Source organism: Pan paniscus, chromosome 20 (assembly GCF_029289425.2).
Source record: "Pan paniscus chromosome 20, NHGRI_mPanPan1-v2.0_pri, whole genome shotgun sequence".
In the NCBI taxonomy this organism is placed as follows: Eukaryota; Metazoa; Chordata; class Mammalia; order Primates; family Hominidae; genus Pan; species Pan paniscus.
In genome coordinates this window covers 61,611,322-61,633,935 of record NC_073269.2, presented here as the reverse complement: position 1 = coordinate 61,633,935, position 22,614 = coordinate 61,611,322, and the positions used below count along the sequence as shown (strand labels likewise).

At 61.3% G+C, this 22,614-nt stretch overlaps 3 protein-coding genes across 9 annotated transcripts in view; all 3 read right to left on the bottom strand.

The window, feature by feature from the left end:
- The window catches only part of SSC5D (scavenger receptor cysteine rich family member with 5 domains), a 30,449-nt gene extending 25,191 nt beyond the window's left edge, over window positions 1–5,258 (bottom strand). For 4 of the 5 annotated variants that reach the window (XM_034946545.3, XM_055104217.2, XM_055104218.2 and 1 more), the window contains exons 1-6: window positions 5,074–5,253; window positions 4,497–4,523; window positions 3,866–4,174; window positions 3,533–3,646; window positions 3,176–3,286; window positions 2,386–2,694 (exon numbers count right to left, since the gene is read on the bottom strand). In XM_034946545.3, the coding sequence (XP_034802436.3) occupies window positions 2,386–2,694; window positions 3,176–3,286; window positions 3,533–3,646; window positions 3,866–4,174; window positions 4,497–4,523; window positions 5,074–5,098 (895 nt within the window). In that variant the 5' untranslated portion in view covers window positions 5,099–5,253. Of the gene's footprint in view, window positions 1–2,385; window positions 2,695–3,175; window positions 3,287–3,532; window positions 3,647–3,865; window positions 4,175–4,496; window positions 4,524–5,073 lie in introns of all 5 variants that reach the window. The other variant, XM_034946546.4, reaches the window with a different exon arrangement.
- A 961-nt stretch (window positions 5,259–6,219) lies between these two features.
- NAT14 (N-acetyltransferase 14 (putative)) lies at window positions 6,220–8,834 on the bottom strand. The gene is made up of 3 exons (XM_003807095.7): window positions 8,528–8,834; window positions 8,006–8,125; window positions 6,220–7,378 (listed from the first exon to the last, which is right to left on the bottom strand). Exons 2-3 carry the CDS (start codon window positions 8,075–8,077, stop codon window positions 6,830–6,832), a joined length of 621 nt encoding a protein of 206 aa, XP_003807143.3. The 5' UTR covers window positions 8,078–8,125; window positions 8,528–8,834; the 3' UTR covers window positions 6,220–6,829.
- A 467-nt stretch (window positions 8,835–9,301) lies between these two features.
- The window catches only part of ZNF628 (zinc finger protein 628), a 78,319-nt gene continuing 65,006 nt past the window's right edge, over window positions 9,302–22,614 (bottom strand). The window contains exons 1-3 of one of the 3 annotated variants that reach the window (XM_034946548.3): window positions 16,814–17,296; window positions 13,703–13,786; window positions 9,302–12,585 (exon numbers count right to left, since the gene is read on the bottom strand). In XM_034946548.3, the coding sequence (XP_034802439.1) occupies window positions 9,413–12,585; window positions 13,703–13,709 (3,180 nt within the window). In that variant the 5' untranslated portion in view covers window positions 13,710–13,786; window positions 16,814–17,296 and the 3' untranslated portion in view covers window positions 9,302–9,412. Of the gene's footprint in view, window positions 12,586–13,702; window positions 13,787–14,618; window positions 16,651–16,813; window positions 17,297–22,614 lie in introns of those variants that run through there. The other 2 variants (XM_034946551.3, XM_063599689.1) reach the window with 2 other exon arrangements.

The window sequence follows — 22,614 nt, the reverse complement described above, 5'->3', positions numbered from 1 at the left end:
AGTCACTGGCCCGGAGTCCAACTCTGGTGCATCCCCCATATCCCTTGCCTTGGGGCGGTGGGGGCTGGGGACGCTGGGAGCTCTGGCTGTGGTCCCCTGGATCCACCTCCCATGCCTGGCCCCTCGGATCCTAGAGAGCCGGATTTCCAAGTCTCAGCACCACTGGCATTGGGCATCCTCCTTTATCGTGGCAACTGTCCTGCACTGCATCCTCTACCCACCACATGCCAGTGGCAACCCCTCCCCCTAGCTGCGACAACCAAAAACGTCTCCAGACATTGCCTGATGTCCTTTGGGGAGGAAGGGGATGAGAAAGCCCTCACTCCCTTGCCAGCTGAGAGCCACTAGTCTAGATATTAACCTCTCGCTGGCCTTAGGATACATAGGGTATATTTCATTTTTTTTATTTTTGGGGGGAGGGGATCTCACTATGTCACCCAGGCTGGAGTGCAATGGTGCAATCTTGGCTCACTGCAGTCTCGAACTCCTGGACCCAAGGAATCCTCCCCGCCTCAGCCTCTCCCAAGTAGCTGGGACTACAGGCATGCACCACCATGCCCTGCTATTTTTTTTTTATTTTATATTTTGTAGGGAAAGGGTCTCACTATGTTGCCCAGACTGGTCTTGAACTCCTGGCCTCAAGAAATCCTCCCAAAGCACGTGGGCTACAGGTGTGAGCCTGTAACCATGCCTGGCTCTTCGGGTACATTTCTGTTGGGGTAAGAGTTGAGTCATCATTGGAGGACTCTGGAGTCCCTCTCTCTGTCCCCCAACGAGGCAGGTGCAGAATTGCCCCCAGTCACTGTTCTAGAGAAGAGCACAGAACTAGGGAGGAGTCTAACACACCTCTCTGCTTTTCCTCATCTGCAGACAGGGGAGGGGAGCGTCTCCCTCCCAGGGTTGCCATGAGAATTAAATCAGATGCTGGCGAAGCTCCCAGCTTCACCAGGCGCCTTAGTTCATTTGTTTCCTTTCTTGGCACCTTCACCCTCTCCTCTCCAGAGCCTCAACTTCCCTCCAATGAACTCTGCTCTGAAGGTCCCACTTCTTCCCCCACAGCTTGTACACTAGGCACACGAAGGCACCACCCCCACCCCATACAAGCCTTCTCTGCTGCTCACTCCCACTCTGACCTCCGTGTCCCCACCACGTCCCTATGGCCGACTGTGCAGTGGGACAGGCATGGAGCGTGGGTCTATACAGACCCAGAAGGGTCAGCGGCTGGGGCTGGGGCTTGCTAGGCACCTGGGTCTTGGGCCATTTACGTCACCTCTCTGAGCCTCGGCCCCACATCTGTGAAGAGAGGGATGAGGATCCACCCCGTCCGGGCTGCGGGAGGCTCAGAGCGGCCCCAGGTAACGTGCACAGCGCAGGGCCCAGCATACAGCAGAGACTAGGGTCAGCCTCTTTCTCTCTTCTCTTCCCCCTGGATACCCACTGATGTCAGCATTTCCTACCCGTCCTGGGCAGGCACCCAGCTTTGCCTGCAGCCCCTGTACTGTCCCCACCCCAACGCTGATGAAATGCCAGGTGGGTGCCCTCTGCCTGCCGGCCTCCTACAGTCAATGGATCGGGCAGTCCAGCAGGGTGGGGCCTGGCCTTTCTCCTGTGGTTTCCAGGCCCTGCCGTGGTGGTGTGTAAAGATTTGTGGAAGGAAAGAAAGGAAAGAGAAAGGGAAAGAGGGAGGAAGGAAAGAAGGAGGGAGGGAGCCCCTGAGCTCTCACCTAACACCCCCCAACAGCTGTTTGCTGGGTTCTATCCCAGGTCCAAGGGGGGACAGGAGAGGGGAGGGACCCCCCTGGGAGACATGAGGGGAGGAGACCCCGCGCTGAGGGGGCGTGAATGAGGGGAGATGGAGGCTCACCCGTGGGTGTCCCCACCCTGCCTCAGTCTCCCTCCATGCCCCCAAGTCACCGCCCTCCCTCCCTCCTTCCCACCAGCTCCCTTGAGGATGGGGAAGGAGCAGAGGTTGGCCACAGAGACAAGGGGTCTCCGAGAGGGTCCCCTGCCGTGGCCAGCCCAGTGGCAGAGGGCAGGCAGGGCTTCTTGCGTTCCAGGACTTGGCTCAAGCCTGAGGCAGGCATTCTTAGCTCCATCGCTCCTTCAGGAAAACTGAGGCTTAAACAAACGGTCACTGGCCTAGGCCCCGGGACAGGGCTGAGCACTAGCCCAAGGCTCAAGCCTGCTCCTCCCATTCCTGGCAAGGAGAAGGGCAGGAGCTGTGGAAGGAGGGGCTGGAGAGCGTGGTGAGTGGGCGCTGGGCATGCAGAGAGCAGGCGGGCAGGAGGCAGAGCTGGGAGCAGGCCCGCTGCAGCTTCCTGGAGGGGCAAGAGGGAGCTGGGGTCTGAGGAAGACAGGAGGGGGCCAGGCCCCAGCCCGACGTACCGGTGCAGACCAGCCCCGCATCCTCGCTGTGGTCACAGTTGCTCCGGCCCCAGGGGCTTCGGGGGCAGTCTCGGAGGGCCTGTTCTCCTCCTCCACACCCCACATCGTCCATCCACACGGGCCCTGCACCAGGCCCGAATCTGGCACCGCCGGGGGCAGCCAGCGCCCCCCCACAGCCCAGTTCCCGGCAGGCTACAGCAGCATCACGTAGGTCCCAGCCGTCGTCACATACGGTGCCCCAGCGCCCGCCGTGCCAGACCTCCAGGCGTCCGGCGCACCTGTGGGGGCCAGAGACCAGGCGCAGCCGCTCTGTGGGGTGAGCAGGGAGGGGACGGTGTGGCCAGTGAGAAATGATTCAAACACCCCTTCCTCGATTTCCACCTGGGGAAACAGGCCTGAGGGAGCGGTGGCCTGAGATCTGTCCGCCGGCAGCCCGTGAAGAGGTGAGTCCACGACCTGAGCGGGCCAGGACACCTGGGCCTCCTGACAGGGCAGGAAGAAGAGGGGAGACCAGGCCTGGCCGTGTAAATCCCCGGGGGAGGGACGCGGGGAACACTGGGATCCCTCCAGGGATTTATTTATTATAAATATAAATAAATCAAGGGCCACAAGACAAGCCTAGACCTGCCCCTGTCCTCGTATTCAAAAGGACAGAGAAGACTCAGTGGAGGGCAGGTAATGTCCACACTGCTCTGGCTAAGGAGAGGGTGCCCGCAGGTCCTCAGTTTTTCTGGGCCCTGGGCCTCACAGCAACCAGCCTTGGGGTCGGGGGAGCCTGCAGGGAGCTTACCTTGGCGGGGGGCTCCTGTTGTCAGCAGAGGGGCCCGGGTGGACTTGGCCTGCTTGGGCCGGGGGCTCTTCTTCCGGGAGGCGTTCTGGGGGTTCCCAGCTGGGCGGGGGGCTGGGAGTGGAGACAGCCAGGGGTCAGGAGCTGAGCCCCTCATCCTGCCTCCCACCTGGGGGCCCAGGCCTCCGTCTCTGAGGGTCTGAAGTGATGGAGGACTCCCTAGGCTGTGAAGGAGACGGGGTGGGGCAGGGGGCGGGCTGTGTGCCCCCTGGGAGTTCATACTGCAGAGGTCCCTCTCCCCTCGGGGGGAGCAGGAGGGCACGCTGGGTGGGGGTTGGCAGGGCAGTCCCCTGGGCTCACCATGTGTCACCAGGGGCTCCTCCGTGCTGGGGCTCAGCTCCAGCAACAGCCCTGGCCAGGGAGCCCCATCCAGGGGAGATGTTGAGTCGTCCCTGGAGTTAGCCACGCGCTGACCTGCGGCGGGGGGGCAGGGACAGAAGCTATGAGGAGAGGAGGGGAATCCAGGCCATTTGGGTCCCTGGAAGAGGGAGTTAGCCACCTGGCTTTGGAGCGGATGGGAGGTTGGGTGTCTCTGAACTGCTGAACACTCAGACTTGCTGGGGCTAAGGACTTGGGGTTCCTGGGTCATCTCCAAAGGAGCTCCCCCTGAAGGAGCAGCCAGGGTGTCCTCACCTGCACAGACGACGCCCGCGTCTTCCTCATGGGAGCAGATGTGGGCCTTCCAGCCCCGGTGGTGGCAGAGGCCCAGCTGCCCCTCGTTGCCCCGGCAAGCCAGCTCGCTGAGCCACACAGGCCCTGCCCCCTCCCCGAAGAAGGCGCCTCCCGGGGCGGCCAGTGCCCCTCCGCAGCCCAGCTGCCGGCAGGCCACGGCGGCATCACGCAGGTCCCAGCCGTCATCACACACGGTGCCCCAGCGCCCGCCATGCCAGACCTCCAGGCGGCCAGCGCACCCATGGGGGCCATCGGCCAGGCGCAGGCGCTCTGAGGGTTGGAGGAATGGCTGTGACTGGGGAGGGGCATCCTGGGGGCCCTAAGGCCAGGGCAACTGTAGGGGCAGGTGGCTGTCCTGCAGGTACTGTCTGTAGGCCAGTGGCCCTGCTCACTGGCCCCTGGGCCCAGACTCCTGGGTGCTCAGAGAGATGCGGCCAGACACCTGGGGGATTCCCTCGTGGAGCTGGGGCCAAGGTCACAGTGGAATTTGGATGGGCCGGGGACCCAGTGGGGGTGAGGCCAGGCCTGGATGGGCAGAAGGGGGAGGCCTGGTGCGGGGAGGGGGGCAGATGGGAGGAGTCTGGGCACTTACCAACAGCCTGGATCCCCACCAGGGCCGCTGGAAGGGAGGGCGGAGGGTGGGGCAGAGTGAGGGGCAGGCCGGGGGTGGCCCTTTCTCCAGCGCAGGCCCCTCATCTTGAATACCCCAACACACACACAAACACACACACACACACACACACACACACACACACACGGTCCTCACACCTCTGAACCAGAAACCCCCACTGCTGGGAGGAAGGACTCTGGACAGAGGGGCTGGCTGAGACGCAGGTCTCTGAGGCGGGTGGGGCTGCAGATGTCTGGCCCCTGAAGTCAGGGCTGGGGACCACGGCTTTGGTGCTCCCACATGGGCTTGGCTAAAGGTCAGATGTCTGGGAGATCCCCCGCAGGGTCAGGGCTGGGGGGCGGGCAGGGGGCAGGTCCCTTGGGCTTCTGGGCTGGCAGAAGGCTGGGCAGATCGAGCAGGGATCCTCAGAAGGGATGTCAGGGTATGCAGGAGCACCAGCGACCAGTCCCGGAAGTTTGAGTCCCTAAACTGGACAAGCTAAGGGGTCAGAGGTGGGGGCCTAGGCCCCCTGAGTCCCCAAGGAGAACGGATCACTCACCAAGGAGGCAGGCCAAGACCCTCATGGTTGCAGCCAGGGCAGGGGATGGGGTGAAAGGGGAAGGAGAGCGGGGAGAGAAGAGGAGGAGGCAGCTGGGGAGAGAGGGAGGGAGGGAAGTGCCTGCTGGAGGCGCCCAGGCCCGAGGAGGAGCAGGCAGGGCTGGACGCTTTGCCAGGAGGAAGAAAGAGGCTGCAGGGAGGCGGCAGGGGACGGTGGGGGGGAGGGGGGGCGGGAGGGGGCTGGCCGTCTGCTGAGGCATGGGGGGGAGGGGGGTGGCGGGCGGGAGGGAGGGTGTCCAACTGCAGACACCCACACGGGAGACGGAGACGACGGCCAGGCAGGCTCCAGCCAGCAAAGTGCTGTGCCCAGAGATGCTTAGGGGGTGGCCGGCTGCAGGAAGGCAAAGGACAGGGGTTGGGGGACGTGTGCGGGGGGGCGCAGCATGAGCGGGAGGGGCGCCCACCTGCTGTCTCCTCTCTTGTCTGGTCAGGGAAATCCAGTGAGACCACTGCGAGGGTTGGGGGCTGGGCAGACCTGGGGCTCTTGGTGCAGCAGCAAGAAGATTTGCAGCCAGACACCAGGAGGGACTTCCTGGGTTAGGAAAAGAGACTGAAAGACCCGGCCCTCCAGTCCTCCCGCTCACTGGTGGATCTGAGTGTGAAGCCCCCAGTCCCTCCAGTCCTCCCGCTCACTGGTGGATCTGAGTGTGAAGCCCCCAGTCCCTCCAGTCCTCCCGCTCACTGGTGGATCTGAGTGTGAAGCCCCCAGTCCCCAGCTGAGAGAGGAGAGGTTGAACTTCACTGTCCCAGAGGGAGCTGGGGTCGGGGGATAAGCAGCACAAGGGTCAAGGCTTGGGAAGGGGAGGGGCTCCACACACTCTTCCACACACTCACACACACACACACACACCCCACTGCCTGCACACCAGGCAGCTGTGAGGCGGAAAAAATTCGGTAATGGGGAGCGTGACTCAGAAGGGCTGGCAGGGCCTCGGGCTGCCCCTGAGCTCACAGCCTCCCCTTCTCCCAGTCCAGCACCGTCCCCCAACAATTAATGTTAACTGGAGAAAGGAGAAGCCAGACAGAAATGGGCGGGGGGTGTCCGGAGACAGACTGGGAAAGCCATCAGAGAAGAGACAGGCACACAGCGGTTTCAGGCTTTATTAACAAACGGTGTAAAAAACCAGACGGATCTGGAGGAAGGGACAGGGCTGCCCGTCTCAGCTCTCAACCTTCCCAGAGAGGGGCCAGGCCTGGCAGCCCTGTGCGCGGCGCCCCCTAAGCAGTCAACCTTGTCCCCTCCAAGGACAGGCATCTGACCCAATCCAGGTCCCAGGGAGGCGGAGTCGCAAACCCTAACTCTGGGGTGTATTCTGCTCGGCCTCCTCTCCCCCTCCCCAAATAGCTCTCCCAGCCTGGGGCACGGACAGCACAGACTTTGCAGACATCACCCGGGGAGGTTTCTCAGTGCAGACAGGAGCTGAGGTAGGGGTTGGAGAGGCTGACCTCGAGAGGCCCCCGAGGGCCAGGAAGGAAAAGGAGTCATTCCACTCTGAGAAGCTCAAACACTACAGACTTCACACTGCTGACGGGTGGACAGAGGCCAGGCTCCTCCCCTCGGCAGGCCTCTGTTTCTGGGCCCAGGGTGGTTGAGGACTCACTGAGGGAGAGCAGGTAAAAGAACCCGCATACAGTAGGCGCTCATCAGGTGCTGGCGCCCCTCCCTCCTCCCCTGCCCTGGCTGTCAGTCTGTAGCTTCACAGGTCTTTGCTGAATTCCCTCACCAGCGTGTAGCCCAGGCAGCCCCAGCCCCCCTCGGCCTGGTAGCCACAGCCCTCCAGCATCCCTGCCACCCCCCAGGCGGCCACAGCCACGGGGACCACGAGCCGGGCCCGGGGCTCCCCCATGCCCCCAGCCCAGGCCCGAGCCCGGGCCTCCGCGAAGGCCAGCAGCCTCCTGCCCACGCCCCGGCGGCGGTGCCAGCGAGAGACAGACAGGCGGGTGACCCGGGCCCCGTCCCCTGCATTTGTGCCAGGGGCCAGAGCCAGGACCCCACACACGTCACCGGAGCCCCGCACGGCCACCCAGGGGCCCCCCAGGCCACCCGGCGGAGGCAGCGAGCCCCATCGGGCCCGCAGGCCCAGCTTCACGGCGGCCACAGCCAGGAACACCGGCAGGAGGAGGGCCAGGGCGAAGGAAGCCAGGACAAAGCGCAGGCCGCTGCTGGCCGCCGCCAGGAGGAGCAGGGCCGGCGGCCGTGTCAAGGCATGGAGGGCCACGCGGTTTTCCGTGTCCTTCACGCCGGCCTGTGGGCAGGAGGGGTGGCTCAGCCATCCAAAACGCTAGGGCCTCCTGGACAAAGAGAGGAGGTAGACCCTGCCCGGGGCGGGGTGAGGGCTCCCAAATGGGAAGGGAAGGCAGCACGGTACGATGTTCAGTGTGGCACACTGGGTATGGAGTGAATGAATGAACGAGAGCGAATGATGGATGGATGAGTGAATTAGGAGCTGTGGGGGCACTCAATTCAGTAGCAATGCCGCAGTGAGGCCCCAGGGAAGTAAGGACAGGGAGGGTGCCTCAGGCTGGAGTGGAGGCTGGAGGGAGGCTGCTGGGCTAGGTTGGGGTGCTGGGCTGTGCTTTGAAGAGTTGGGGTCCGAGGCACAGAGCTGGCTGTTGCGCTGGCGTGCACAGCCGACTGGAGATGGGAGACCAGGGAGGGCGTTGGTGCTGGGGTCCCAGTAGGGCTGGGGGGGTAAGCCCCCACCTGCCACACCTGCTGTGGTTTTCAGCAGCAGGGCGGCTGAGGCTCAGGAGGAAAAGATCCCGCTCCAGGGGTCCAGGCTGGCTCAGGTGGGTGGGAGGGGGTGGCTGAATCCACTTGCAATTCCCCCACTGCAGCCACTCCCAGGCCCCCTGGGGCCCCTGCCTCTCACCTTCAGCATCTCCAGCACCAGGGGCTTCTCATCTTCCCTCATCTCCCGCACTGACAGGTGGCTGGGGGCCATGGCAGCCCCCAGGCCCCCGCCCCCCAGAAGGGAGCTGGCGTCGTGCACCTGGTGAGAACATAATTAGGTCAGCGTCAGGGGGGCACCTCTGTCCCCAAAGCTCCCCCGAGGGGTAGGGAGCAGCAACGGCACTTCCTAGATCAGGACACTGAGAACCCTCGGGGCCCCCAAGCGAGGATCTCGGCAGGACAGGCGCCCCCCACAATACTCAGCGACCTTGCTAAAGTCTCCCGGGATCCCCCCTCTCCCGTATTATTCAGCGATCTACACTCCCAAACGCGCTGCGGACGCCAACACTGCAGCACGGGGCTCCCTCCCAGGCACTGGGGTCCACGAACACCCTCCCCACATGCCAGAGAACGGACCACGCTCGCTCCACCCCGGTCCCCAGCGCCCCCTCCCCCACAGTCGTCCCCGTCCCGCGCCACAAGAACAAGGACCAGCAAGCACCTGCACCAGTCGCCTTTGGTCCTTCGGCAAGGTTTCGGGAGCGGGTCTGGAAGAGGGTCGCGGGCGGAAGTGACGTCAGACAGCGCGCGGTGGGGCGGGGCGGCGCCCGCTCCGGGCCGTAGCAACCGTTGCTAAGCTCCCCGGAGGGCGGGCTGGGAGGAACCGAGCTGTGACCCTGCGGAGGGCCGGGAAGCGACCTCTCCTATCCCTAGAGAAGGAGCAACGGGGAAAGGGGACCTGGGGAAGAACGGGAGCGGAAGCCGGCAGGAGACGGGCGGCGGGCTGGGTACCAGCGCGAGCTCCCGCCCCACGTTCCCTCGTTGCTGAGGAACCTGAGCGCCGGGCGGCGACGCCAGCGCGTGGATTTTCATCCGTGCCGGGGCCTTCGCGGGAGGAGCCGGCCACGCTCAGCATCCTGGCGCCCGACTCCCCCATCCCCAGGGACCGCATTCCACCCACGGGGCGCCCGGGGTCGCAGAACCCTTCCGCTTAAGGATCCCCCTATTTCTCACACGAGGGGGGCATCGGGGCGACCTACAGTGAACAAGTAGCACTCCCTGGAGTCTGATGTCACCACCTCCCCACTATAATGACCCCTGCGTCCTTTTTTGGTTTCAGGACAGGGGAACTGAGCCCTACGTAGTGGCTGGCCCCAGGATGCAGAACAAGCCATCTGCGACCCAGGACGCAAGACTTAAGACTCCACGCTCCCAGGCGGGGGCTAGGACCATGACTTTGCCCCCTTCCCTCCCCTCAGGAAAACAAAACACAGGCGGGGAGACTCGGGTCTTTATTAGCAAGCCCAGCCTGCGGCACGCTGCCCCGCCCCGGCTGGGAGTGAGTCGGGGTCTCTGTGCTGGGCGGGAGGGGAATCACTGCCTCTCCTCAAAACGTGTGCACCAGCTGGACCGCGGGTAGAGTCTGGACAATCTGGATGGAGGGCAGGCCCTGAGGGGTCATAACACCAGGCCCAGCTCCTGCGGGGACCACTTGCACCATCTGGGAGGCTGGAGCCCCGGGGAGCCCCGCGGGGCCTGAGGCTGGGCCTGACGGCGGTGGGGCCAGGAGCTGCAGCGTGGCGGTGCCTCCTCCAGTGTTGCTGCTGTCCAGCAGCTCAGTGGCTGGGGCGCTGCGGATGATGAGGAGTTTCTGTCCGGGTGGGCCGGTGGCAGGCGGCTCGGTCAGCCCAGGAGGAAGTGTTTCTACCTCCTGTACGCAGAGTCGAGTCTGTTCGCCATCGGCCCCGCTCAGCACCAGCACGCTCTGCAAGCCCTCGTCCGTCTGGAGTGTCTCAAAGAGGACATCCTGGACCACACCAGTGCTGGCCTCACCATCCCCCGCCTCCCCGGGGCCCGGGCCAGTGAGCAACTCCTCAGCTGCCCCGCTCTGAACAACCAGCAGGTTGGGTGCCTCAGTAGCCACAGCTCCCCCACTGGAATTGGAGAGCTGGCCGGCCACGGGCTGGAGCTGGACCGTGGTCACCTCCTGTGCTGGCTGGAGCTGGACCGTGGTTACTTCCTGTGCTGGCTGGAGCTGAACTGTGGTCACCTCCTGCGCTGGCTGGAGCTGGACCGTGGTTACTTCTGGGGCTGGTCGGAGGGGCTGGAGCTGCACCCCACTCATTTCCTGTGGCCCTGCCTCCCCACCCCCTACATTCTGCAGAACGATGAGGCTCTGCCCTGCCCCGCTGGCCCCAGCGCTGGCTGCTCCCTGCACCCCTAGACCCCCAGGGCCTGGCAGCCAGACCACTCCCGCCCCCTGGCCTGCTTTCCCCACTGCCCGCGGGCCCTGCCTTGCACGGCCGCCCCCAGCCCCAGCGCTGGAGGAGGGCAGCAGGATGAGCTTGGGAGGTGCGGGAGGGGGCGGAGGTGTAGGGGGCTGCACGCTGCTGGGGATCAGCTGGAGGCCCTGGGCAGTTTGCACCAGGAGGAACGTCTGAGAGTTGGGCGCTGCTGGCCCCAAGCTCGGGGCCTGGGCCGTGCCCCCCGCCACCTCGAGGGAGAGCGTGGCCTGGAGGTGGGGCAGGACGTGGACATCTTGGGTGGCTGGCGGGGCCCGGGCAGCAGCCAGTGGAGCAGGGGGCTGGGGGCCGGCGGCAGGGGCTGTGGTGCTGGGAGGCGTGTTGGCCGGGGCGTGCGTCCTCAGGTGCCGCTGCAGATAGGCGGCCATAACGAAGCCGCGACCGCAGATGGGGCAGGTGAAGGGGCGCTCCGCCGAGTGCGTGCGCTGGTGCAGCAGCAGGTTGGAGGAGTGGGTGAAGGTCTTGGGGCAGAGCGGGCAGCGGAAGGGCCGCTCGCCCGTGTGCACGCGCTGGTGCTGCCGCAGGTTGGAGGTCTGCGCGAAGCTCTTGCCGCAGACACCGCAGGCGTGGGGCCTCTCGCCAGTGTGCACGTGGCGGTGGCGACGCAGGCACGACGTGTTGCGGAAGGCCTTGCCACACTCCCCGCAGGCGTAGGGCCGCTCGCCAGAGTGCAGCCGCAGGTGGTACTGGTAGTGGGACGACCACTTGAAGGTGAGGCCGCACTGGCCACAAGTGAAGGCCCGCAGGCCCGTGTGCACCCGCTGGTGGATGGCCAGCAGGGAGGAGCGCTTGAAGGCCTTGCCGCACTCGCCACACTGGTAGGGCCGCTCGCCCGTGTGGTCCCGCAGGTGGTAGCGCAGCCCGGAAGAGCCCTTGAAGGACTTGCCGCACTCGGCACATTTGTAGGGCCGCTCCGCAGAAGCGGGGGCGGACGGGGGTGGCGGCGGGGCGGGGGCGGCAGGCGCCAGCGGTTCCTGGGGGCAGGTCACCTCCGCAGCCTCAGCCTGCGGGGGCGGGCGCCCGGCCGCGGCCTCTTCCACGTGGCACTGCTGATGCGCCAGGAGGCTGGCCAGCTGCGGGAAGGAGCCGTCGCAGCTGCCGCAGCGGAACGCTTGCCCGCCGGCAGCCCCGTGGCTGTGCTGGTGGCGGGAGAGCCCAGCCACCGTCCGGAAGGACTTGCCGCAGGGCAGACAGGCAAAGCCAGGCGCGGGGGCGGTGGCGGGAGGAGGGGGCTGCGGCAGAGGGGACGGCGGCTGGTCGGCCTTGGGCGCCTCGGCGGGTGCCTCCTGGGGCTGGGGCGCCGCATCGGGCCCGGGGCACGGCTGGTGCTCCAGGAGCAGCTCCTCGCTGCTGAATCCCTGCTCGCAGCCATCGCAGCGGTACACCAGCTCCACCGTGGTCTCCGCCGCCGCCAAAAAGAGCTCAGGCACCACGGGCGGGGGCGGGGGCGGCGGGGCGGGAGGCGCGGGCGGGCTGTGGGGCTGGAGGTGCCGCTGCAGGTAGGCGTCGCACACGAAGACCTTGCCGGGCTCCCGGGGCTGGGGGGGCGGGGCCGCGGGGGCGGCACCCGGGGCGGGGGCGGGGCCGTGCGTGCGCTGGTGCAGCAGCAGGTTGGAGGAGTGGGTGAAGGTCTTGGGGCAGAGCGCGCAGCGGAAGGGCCGCTCGCCCGTGTGCACGCGCTGGTGCTGCCGCAGGTTGGTGCTCTGCGTGAAGCTCTTCCCGCAGACTCCACAGGTGTAGGGCCGCTCGCCGGTGTGCACGTGGCGGTGGCGCCGCAGGCTGGACGAGTTCTTGAAGGCCTTGGGGCAGTCCGGGCACGGGTAGGGGCGCTCGCCTGTGTGCTGCCTTAGGTGGTACTGGTAGTGGGACGACCACTTGAAGGCCAGGCCGCACTGGCCGCAGATGAAGGCCCGCAGGCCGGTGTGCACGCTACGGTGGATCTGCAGCAGAGAGGAGCGCTTGAAGGCCTTGGGGCAGTCGGGGCACTGGTAGGGCCGCTCGCCCGTGTGGCCTCGCTGGTGGTAGAGCAGGGCCGAGGAGCCTTTGAAAGCCTTGGGGCAGTCTGGGCACTTGTAGGGCCGCTCGCCTGTGTGCGTGCGCTGGTGGTGCAGGAGCCGGGACGACCACCGGAATGACTTGCCACACTCCCCACATTCGTACTGGGCCACCGGGGCAGGGGCCGCAGGGCCTGGCTTCTCCCCGGCCCCCTCCGCAGTAGAGGCCGGCGCCATGTCCGCGTGGGAGCCGACCATCACACCTGGGGGAGGGATTCTGGGTCAGCGGCTCACCCCCGCACTGGATCATCTCAACCCCAAACCCACACACGGGCTCTTTAAGGGACAGGGACTACCTCCCCAGGTCACCCACTTTGCAGGGGACCTTCCTTAGGATGAGGGTCTCCAATGGTCCCAGTTTGCTTGGGACTTGAGCAGGTGCCAGCGATACTGGACTTTCAGTGCTGAAATGGAAACTCCCCAGCAAACTGTGGCCACCCTCCTTAGGAGGCTAGCCAGGTCTGAGAAGGCTGGGGCCCGCCTTCAAGAGAGCAAGCACTGCCTGTAGGAGTCTGCTCCCTCCCTCTCCAGACAGGCAGGGTCCCTGAAGACCACACGCAGAGAGGCTCTCCTGGCTCCTCCTTGCTGCTCTCCCTCTAAGACCTTATCCTCCATCTCGGCCTCAACACTCCTCCCACTGCCATACCCTAAGCCTTTTCATGCTAACTAAAGCCTCCTCATGGGGCCAGGCACTGTGGCTCACGCCTGTAATCCCAGCACTTTCAGAGGCTGAGGCAGGCAGATCACCTGCAATCAGGAATTTGAGACCAGCCTGGCCAACATGGTGAAACCCTGTCTCTATTAAAAATACAAAAATTAGCCCGGCATGGTGGTGGGCGCCTGTAATCCCAGCTACTCAGGAGGCTGAGGCGGGAGAATTGCTTGAACACGGGAGGTGGAGGCCGCAGTGAGCCGAGATCACACCACTGCACTCCAGCCTGGGCCATAGAGAGAGACTCCATCTCAAAAAAAGGAAAAAAAAAAGTGTCCTCATGGTTGAGCCTGGAACAACCTACTTCCCAACACCACAAAGCCTTCTAGGTCACTCCAGCTTGGTGCTCCAACTCCCCAAATCCTTAGACTCCAGCCCATCTACCATCCAGTGCGCCCTTTCACCTCCAGCCAACCCACATCCTCACTCCTGCCCGACCCTGCACAAACGCTGCAGGTGGCCATGACAGGCACCCCCTTGCCTGGCCTTGCCTTGCCTGGCCTCAGTCTCACTTTTCCTTCAAGCCCACGAAATCTGCGGCCCCCTCACCATCACCCTCCCTGGCTCACACTACATGTCTCTGGCCCATGCACTCCCCAGGTGACTACCTGACATGCTTCTTTCTCCTGAAACCTCCAGCCCCTCCTCTCCCCTCCTGTTCTGGGCAGGCAACCCTGTCCTTGATCATGCCTCTGTGAAAATAAAAGCAATCAGACGCGAAGGTTCTCACATTCTGACCACGATACTAGTGGTTCTCAACTGGGACAAATTGTGCCTTCAACCCAGGGGACATCCCGCGATGCCTGGAGGCATTTTGGGTTATCTGTTAACTAGAGAGGCAAGTGCTCCTAGCATCTAGTGGGTGGAGGCCAGGGATGCTGCTCAACACCCTACAATTCACAGGACGGCCCCACAGCCGAGAACAATCCCATCCACAATGTCAGCAGTGCGAGGTCCAGAAGCCCTGCGCAATCCTTCCCCACAGGCCTGACCCAGTGCCCATGGACCCTGCCTTCCCACCCACATCCTCCACTTTTCCTCCTCTCCTGGACGTTCCCATCTGCAGAAGCAACAATCTATGTCTCCCATCTTTAAAAACCAAAAAGCTCTTCACTCCACTTCCCTGTCCAGCTGCAGACTCGTTTCTTCATTCCTTCACAGCAGAGCAGCTCAAGTGTCGGCCCGCTCTTTCCCAGCGCAAACCCCTTCAGTCCCACGCGGGTGCCCCCACTCCATGGCCTCGGCGGCGCGTGGCCCACAATGGCCCACTTGTCACTGGGTCCGTGGCCCGCCTCCCCCTGGCCTCCGGGATGCCTCGCTCCCTCGCCCTCCGTCACCTGTCACCCTATCTCAGTCCCCAGCTTGGTTCCTTCTCACCTCCCTGACCTCTAGATGTGGGAGCGCCCGGGGCTCCGGCACCACTTTGTCCTCTGTCTGTCCTGTCTCCCTGGGAGCCCCCACCCACTCTCAGGACTCCACTGTCTATGAACAACGACTCCAGGCCTCCAGCTCTACAAGACCTACCCTCTGAATGCCACACCACCTGCTACACTGTTCCACCTGGATGCCTCATTAGACACCTCAAACTTAACATGCCCAAAATCTAACTATGGTCTTCTGCTCCTCGCCCCCAACTTCTACTCCACCCATAGCTTCTCCATCTCTGAAAATGGCAGCCGTCTTCTTCCTCAGGCCAAAGGCTCCTCGCCTCCTCTCGATCGCCCCTGTCCGCAGATTCCCCTTCCAGCCGGAACATATCCGAGATCTGGCCGCTTCTCACAGGCCTCCACCTTGATCTGAGGCACCACTGTCTCTCTCCTAGGCAGCTGCAACAGCCTCCCCACGGATCTCCGTGTCTCCACCCATGCCCTGCCCACCCGTCTGTTCCCAATACAGCAACTGAAGCGAACCAGTCAACAGGGAGGGCTGGGCATTGCATTCCTGTACTCAGAAATCTGCCACAGTTCTGGTCTTCGAGCCTGCCGACTTCCTGCAGCCTGTCCGCTCCCTGACTTGTCCTACTGCTATCCTCACTGGCCACCTGCCCCTGGTCACTCTGGTCACCCAGGATGGCCAGGCACGCCTACTCCCACCTCAGGGCACCTGCCTAGAAGCACCCCCTTCCTTTCCACCTGTGCCCGCCACTCGCTCTTTCACCTCCGAGTCTTCGCTGAAATCCCCTCTGCAAGAGCTTCCCTGACAGCCCTATTTAAATCTACAATCCCTTCCAACTCCCCATTCCCTTTTCCTGCCTTATTTTTTCCCCCACAGCAATTATCACCTTCTAATGTACTAGGATTCTCAGCCTCAGCAGTGCTGAGATGTGGGGCCAGACCATTCCCTGTTGAGGGCTGTCCTGTGCACTGGAGGGTGCTCAGCAGCGGCCCTGGCCCCTGGCCTCGACCCACTGGACGCCTGACACTGGCCTATGAAGCCCTCCTCCACACGGTCCACAAAGCTCACTCCTGCACCTCCAAGTCTTAGCCGCAGTGTCGCCCCTGGGGAGCACCGCTGCCCCCAGATGAGAACCGCTACTATATAACCAGTGTGCTTTCTGTTTTATTCTGTCTCCCCATGCTAGAATGTCAACGCCGGGAAAATAGGGGCTTCTGTCTGGTTCACTGTTGTATGCCATCCCAGTGCCTACAATAATGTCTGGCAGAGTGTGTGCGCAGTAAACAAGTTTTAAATGAATGAAGGCTAGGCATCCCCTTCGGACAAGCTACAAGAACTTGTGTGGTTTTTTTTTTGTTTTTTTTTTTGGAGACAGGGTCTCACTCTGTCACCGAGGCTGGAGTGCAGTGGCGCGATCTCGGCTCACTGCAACCTTCGCCTCCCGGGTTCAATCGATTCGCCTGCCTCGGCCTCCCGAGTAGCTGGGATTACAGGTGCACGCCACCGCGCCCGGCTAATTTTTGTATTTTTAGTAGAGACGGGGTTTCACCATATTGCCTGGGCTGGTCTTGAACTCCTGGCCTCAAGTGATCCGCCCGCCTCGGCCTCCCAAAGTGCTGGGATTACAGGCGTGAGCCACCGCGCCTAGCCAAGAACTTCCTTTTTAAAAGATAAGTGTACCCTTTAATATGTAAGCAGGTTAGACCGCGCCACTGCACTACAGCCTGGGCAACGTAGCAAGACTCCGTCTCCAGAAAAAAAAAAAAAAAAAAAAAAACCTACTGATGCTAAGACGCTGCACGTGCCTTTGAGAAGGCCCAGCATCTCCTTAAAAGAGATATCCGTGCCCTGAAAGAGCGGGGTCCCATTTAACAAGAAGACATCCCCTTTAAAAGGCCGCGCCACACCCTTTCAGCCGGCTGGACCTCCCCTTTAAGGGGATGCTGCCACTGGAGACCCATCTCCACTTTTGTTGAGCTAAACTAGGGATCGCTTTGAAGCAACCAGGACTCAGGAGTTTTTGCTTCAATGTCTGGGAAACGGTCACTGGCCTTTAATGAGATAACCGCCTTTTAGGGGAAAAACATTGTTTTAAATCAGAAAGCTTCTGTAAAAATGCAAAGCCTGACCCGCCCTCTCAATGCAGCCCCTTGCCCTTTAAGAGGGCGGACCCGGCCTAGCTGGCAAAAGTCGGAGGTGAAATAGTGACTCCCCTTTAAGGTACCCCTTCCGGTTTCACGACCCCCCCCCCCCCCGCCCCACCCCCTGCAACGTCTCCGCCCTCCGGTCCCTCCCCCCCACCCCCACCCCCTCCGGTCTCTCACCTGCGGCCCCAATCGGGGGAACGAGGGTGGCAGCCCCAGGACCTTCCCGCGGGGGTCGACGGGAAGGTGGGGCCCCGGCAGCGGCGGTGCAGCTGTGGGGGCCGGGGAGTGGGGGCAGGGGCGCACTCCCTCCCAACGGCCCCCGGCGCGAGGCACCCAACCTTTATCGGCGGCCTCTCGCGCACACAAACCCCGACGTCGCCGTCGGTACGTCACAACGCACGTACTCCGAGTTCCCGCCCCCGGGCCCTCCCATTGGCTGTCCGAGGCCTCGTCGAGCTCGGGCGCAGGCGGTGCGCGGCATCCTGGGAGTTGTAGTTCTCCCAGTTGTGGTCGCGGACTCCAGCTGTCAGGTCTTGGGGGCCGAGGCCCCGGTGAGCCCAAGGCCAGGGACGGCCAGCTCGAGACGCGGGGTCGCAAGTTCCCCTTATTAATCCCGATTCCCTCTCATCTGCAAAAAAATCCTTCCATGCACCACGGTTGTACAAAAATTTCTCCCGTGAAGCGGGCCCCGCCCCCAGGGTGTAATCGCTCCAGCGGGAAACCGAGGCCTGGAGCGCTTCCAGTCCCTCGGTAGAGCCACTTGCTCAGGATTTTCGGGCGTGTGCTTCGTGCACGCTCATCCAGACGCTGCAGAAACCTGGTTCCTGCTGGGCAAAGGTCCGTTCAGGGAGGCTGGAATCCACAGACTCCTTGTGGGGCCTAGGGTTTTAGTGGGAGACCCAGCTGCTCCAAAGCCCCTTTCCACGCTCAACCCCCGCCCAACCCAGCGTTCCAGCCACACTGGCTTTTCTGAGGGTCATTAAACGCAGTTTCTCAACCAGAGCACTAGTGCCATTTGGGATGGATTCATTGCAGCGGGGACTGTCCTACACACTCTAGGGCCCCCACTCACTAGATGCAGGTAGCATCCCCAGCCCCGCTCCACACACCCCGTAGGAGAGCTCAGAACATCTCCAGATAGAGATTTTCGCGGTGGCTCACACCTGTAATCCCAGCACTTTGGGAGGCTGAGGCAGGCAGATCACTTGAGGTCAAGAGTTCAAGACCAGCCTGGCCAACATGGTGAAACCCCGTCTCTACTAAAAATACAAAAATTAGCCGGGCGTGGTGGCAGGCACCTGTAACCCCAGCTACTCAGGAGGCTGAGGCAAGAGGATCGCTTGAGCCCAGGAGTCGGAGGTTGCAGTGAGCCAAGATCGTGCCACTGCACTCCAGCCAGGGTGACAGAGTGAGACTCTGTGTTAAAAAACAACAACAGCAACAACAACAAAAAGAATATCTCCAGACATTGCCACATGTTCACTAGTTGAGAGCCACTGCTCAAAGGCAGTACCCTCAGCCTGAAGACCATTCTGCATGCTGTTTCTCAGGCCAGAAGGCCCTTCTGCCCTTAACCCATCCCTGCCCAGCAAGAGCCCACTGGAAAGCCTCCTGTGCTAGGTGGTGTCCCTCTTACATGCTCAGCGACATTTATCTATGTCCCATGACAGCGAGGACCTTTCGTGTCTTTGCTGCCCAGGTATTCCAAACAACCAGCATGGGCCCTGATGGAGAAGCAGACGGTACTTGTTTGTTGAATGAGTGGATTTTTCCAGCCTCCCACACCATTTCCCAAGTCCACAAGCAGGCTGGAACTCAGGGCTGATCTGCGGTGGTGTGGACCCACCCCTACCTTACAGGGTCTTGGTGCTGATGTCTCCGTGCATTCATGCATGTAAAAACCCTTGGCATCCAGCTCAGCCCAACATTCCTTTCACGTCAGCATTAACCACACAAAGCGGCTGCCATGCAGGGTGGGGACGTGGATGGGAATGCACTGCCCAGCTGGCTGCCAGGCTAGGAAAGCCCAGAGGTGCGGATCCCACTTCCGTCCCCCTTGCCTCGGGCCATTTTGGTCTCTGCAGTAGTGAAAGGGGCCCTCAGCTCAGCCCCCCTCATTTACCTGCCCACGCAGAGGCATTACAAAAGGGATGGGACACCCAGCCTGGGCAGTACAGCAAGACCTCATTTCTACAAAAAATAAGCTTCCTGTGGTGTACATGCCTGTAGTCCCAGCTACTCAGGAAGCTGAGGTGAGGGGATCGCTTGAGCCTGGGAGGTTAAGTCTGCAGTGAACCGAGATTGTACCACTGCACTCCAGCCTGGACAAGAGAGCGAGACCCTCTCAAAAAAAAAAAGAAAGAGAGATTGGCATGGCTAAGACTGGCTCTTACTCTCCTTAACATTCCCCACTTTGCAGCCAGAAGGTGAACAAAGGTTTTGAAGTCAATGGCCTTGGGCAACCTGCTGTCTCTGAAAAGGTGGTGTGGATTCAACAGGTTTGTTTTCAGAACAGCCTCGCAGCCCCTTGGAGACAGTGATGGGAGGAAACTCAGGCCAGCCTTGTGTCCAGCACTTTCCAGGCCAAGGAGGAGTCTCAGGGACCCAGATGGGGAGGTGGGGTTGTCTCCTAACCCCCTGGAACATCTGTGTAGCCCTTCAAGGGATGTTGTCAGGTCCCTCATGCTGACAAGTAAACAGAATCAGCTGGGTGCAGTGGCTCACGCCTGTAATCCCAGGCCTTTGGGAGGCTGAAGCAGGCGGATCACAAGGTCAGGAGTTCGAGACCAGCTTGGCCAGCGTGGTGAAACCCCCCGACTCTACTAAAAATACAAAAATCAGCCGGGCATGGTGGCGCGTGCCTGTAGTCCCAGCTACTCAGGAGGCTGAGGCAGGAGAATTGCTTGAACCCAGGAGGCAGAGGTTTGCAGTGAGCCGAGATCGTGCCACAGCACTCCAGCCTGGGCGACAGAGCAAGACTCCATCTCAAACAAACAAACAGACAAAAACAGAATCAAATAGCCAAAAACATGGATAAGATCACACAGAATCCTCAGCTGCAGCTGTTCCAGGCCCAGCAGCGCTCCCACCCACAGTCCAGACCAGGGCTCCACCCCAGGTCCTGCCCTGGGAGCTGGGTCATAGCAATGTGGAGGGGGAAAACCAATAAAAAACTCACCATCCCAGTGAGCTCACAAAACAGGGCATGCAGTGGTAACAAAGAAGACAGACTACCCGCTGCTCAGTGCTGCAGGGAAAAGCCCAGCGGGGGATAAAGCTCCAGGGCAGCAAGGGGACCTCCAGAGCCTCAAACGCAGGACCAAGCAGATGCCTGGATGCGCACCCCTGCACCCCTGCAGGCCCCAGACGTTTCTGTTTCTGGCCAACAACACCCCGCACCAGGTGTTTTGGGGGCACGGTTCCCCCCACCCCAACTAGATCAGCCTCCTTGCCCAGCCTCAGACTCTGAGCCCTGCCCCCTGCCAGACAGGTAAACCATTCAGCCCCTCTAGGTCCCCACCCTTTCCTGGGGACTGCGCTGTCACTTCCGCCCAGAGGCCCTGCACGCACTTGGGAGATTCTTCTCCATCCACCCCGATCCCAGGAGGATCAGCCGAAGGCTTTAGAAGGGACCTGCCACTCCCTTTCCCTCCCTCTCCAGAAAGTGGGGTCAGGGAGTGAAGGAGGGATCTGGAGTAATGACTGGATTCCCAGGGCCAGCGATGAAAAATAAAACGTCCTTTTCCAAACAAGTTAGGTAAGGAACCAGAGATGCATTTTAGGTTGAAGGCGGAGGGGACGGGCAAAGGGAGTCACCGGTTGCCGGCCATCCCCCGGAACAGGGGACCCAGGGGGCAGGCCCATGCCTCCCACAGACTCAGGATGCTTCCTTCTTTTTTTTTTGAAACAGAGTCCCATTCTATTGCCCAGGCTGGAGTACAATGGCACAATCTTGGCTCACTGCAACCTCGGCCTCCCAGGTTCAAATGATTCTCCTGCCTCAGCCTCCTGAGTAGCTGAGATTACAGGCATTTGCCACTATGCCCAGCTAATTTGGCTGGTCTTGAACTCCTGACCTCAGATGATCCACCCGCCTCGGCCTCCCAAAGTGTTCAGATTACAGGCGCGATCCACCGCACCTGGCCAGGATGCTCCCTTCTGACATCTCTTAAGGCCCCCGTGGCAGCCCCAGCCGGCCCCAAGCTAACGGGCCTCTCCACTCAGAAGGGGTGTGATCCCCATTTCACAGTGGGGTAAGGCAAGGCCCTCTGAAGTCTCATGGCCAAGCCACAGAACCAGGAAGTGATGTAGTGTCCTGTAACCAGGAAGGAATTCCTACAGCCCAGAAGTGGTTGGACCAGGAATGTGCCCAACCCCAGAGTCCACCCACTTCCAAGGCCTATCGAGCAGGTCTCACATGCACGGTCAGGCACTCATGGAGGCTGCCCAGGACATGGGAGCCAGGGGAGACTCCTCGTGCAGCCTGGGGGAAACCAGGGCAGACTCCCTGGAGGAAGCAACAATATACAGGGTTCCATCTGTACAGGTAAAACCTTCCTCACGCAGCCTGGGGGAAACCAGGGCAGACTCCCTGGAGGAAGCAACAATATACAGGGTTCCATCTGTACAGGTAAAACCTTCCTCACGCAGCCTGGGGGAAACCAGGGCAGACTCCCTGGAGGAAGCAACAATATACAGGGTTCCATCTGTACAGGTAAAACATTCCTCCATTTTAAGTGCAAAAACGGACGGGGACAGATATATGCTAAATTTCCTCCCTAAGAGTGGCTGCTACCTTCTACGATGACCCCCAGGGACCCGTGCCCCTGTGTGAGTGCCTTTGCATCATGTGGATGTGATGGTTATGTGATATGGTGAAGGCAAGGGGGATTGCATCTTGGCAGATGCAATCAAGGATCCTGAGGCCAGGCGCGGTGGCTTACATCTGTAATCCCAGCAATTTGGGAGGCCAAGGCGGGTGGATGACATGAGGTCAGGAGTTTGAGACCAGCCTGGCCAACATGGTGAAACCCCATTTCTACTAAAAATACAAAAAATCAGCAGGGCATGGTGGCGGGGCACCTGTAATCCCAGCTACTTGGGAGGCTGAGGCAAGAGAATCGCTTGAACCCAGGAGGCGGAGGTTGCAATGAGCTGAGATCGCACCACTGCACTCCAGGCTGGGCAACAAGAGCGAAACTCTGTCTCATTAAAAAAAAAAAAAAAAAAAGGATCCTGATTAGTGGACTTTGAGTTCATCAAGGGGAAAAGTGACGGTTAAATTTTATGCATGTACTGAACTGGGCCGCGGGATGCACGGGTACCTGGTTAAACGTGATTCTGGGTGTGTCCGTGACAGTGTTTCCGGAAGAGATTAATTGGTAGCGTGAGCCAAGCAGGCAGCCTCCCGCAGGGTGGGTGGGCCTCAGCCTCAGGGGAAGGTGGAACTCCACCCCTGCCCTCAGGCTTGAGCTGTAGCATCAATCTTCTCCTGCCCTCGGGCCTCCTGGTCCTCCAGCCTTCAGACTCACGCTGGAATCTACTCCATCAGCTCCTGGTTCTCAGGCCCTCCAACTACACCACTGGCTTTTCTGGTTCTCCAGTTTGCAGACAGCAAACATGGGGCTTCTTGGCCTCCATAATCACATGAACCAATACCTTCTAATCACTCTCTTTCTGGAGAGATGTATCTATATTGTTGTAGCTATTCATATCTATCGCTATCCTCATAGATCAATCTATGGATAAATAGATGGATGTATAGGTTGATTGATGGGTGGATAGACAGACATAGCCTATTGATTCTGTTTCTCTGGAGAACCCTGACTAATACAGGAAGATTACCCTGGGTGGATCTGACCGAGTCAGTGGAGCTCTTTAAAGCTGGGCCTAGAGATCAAAGATGGGAAGCACTGAGGTTCTCCTGCTGGCCGTGAACCCAGGGCTCCATGCCTTCCTCAGAAGCACGGAAATGAGGC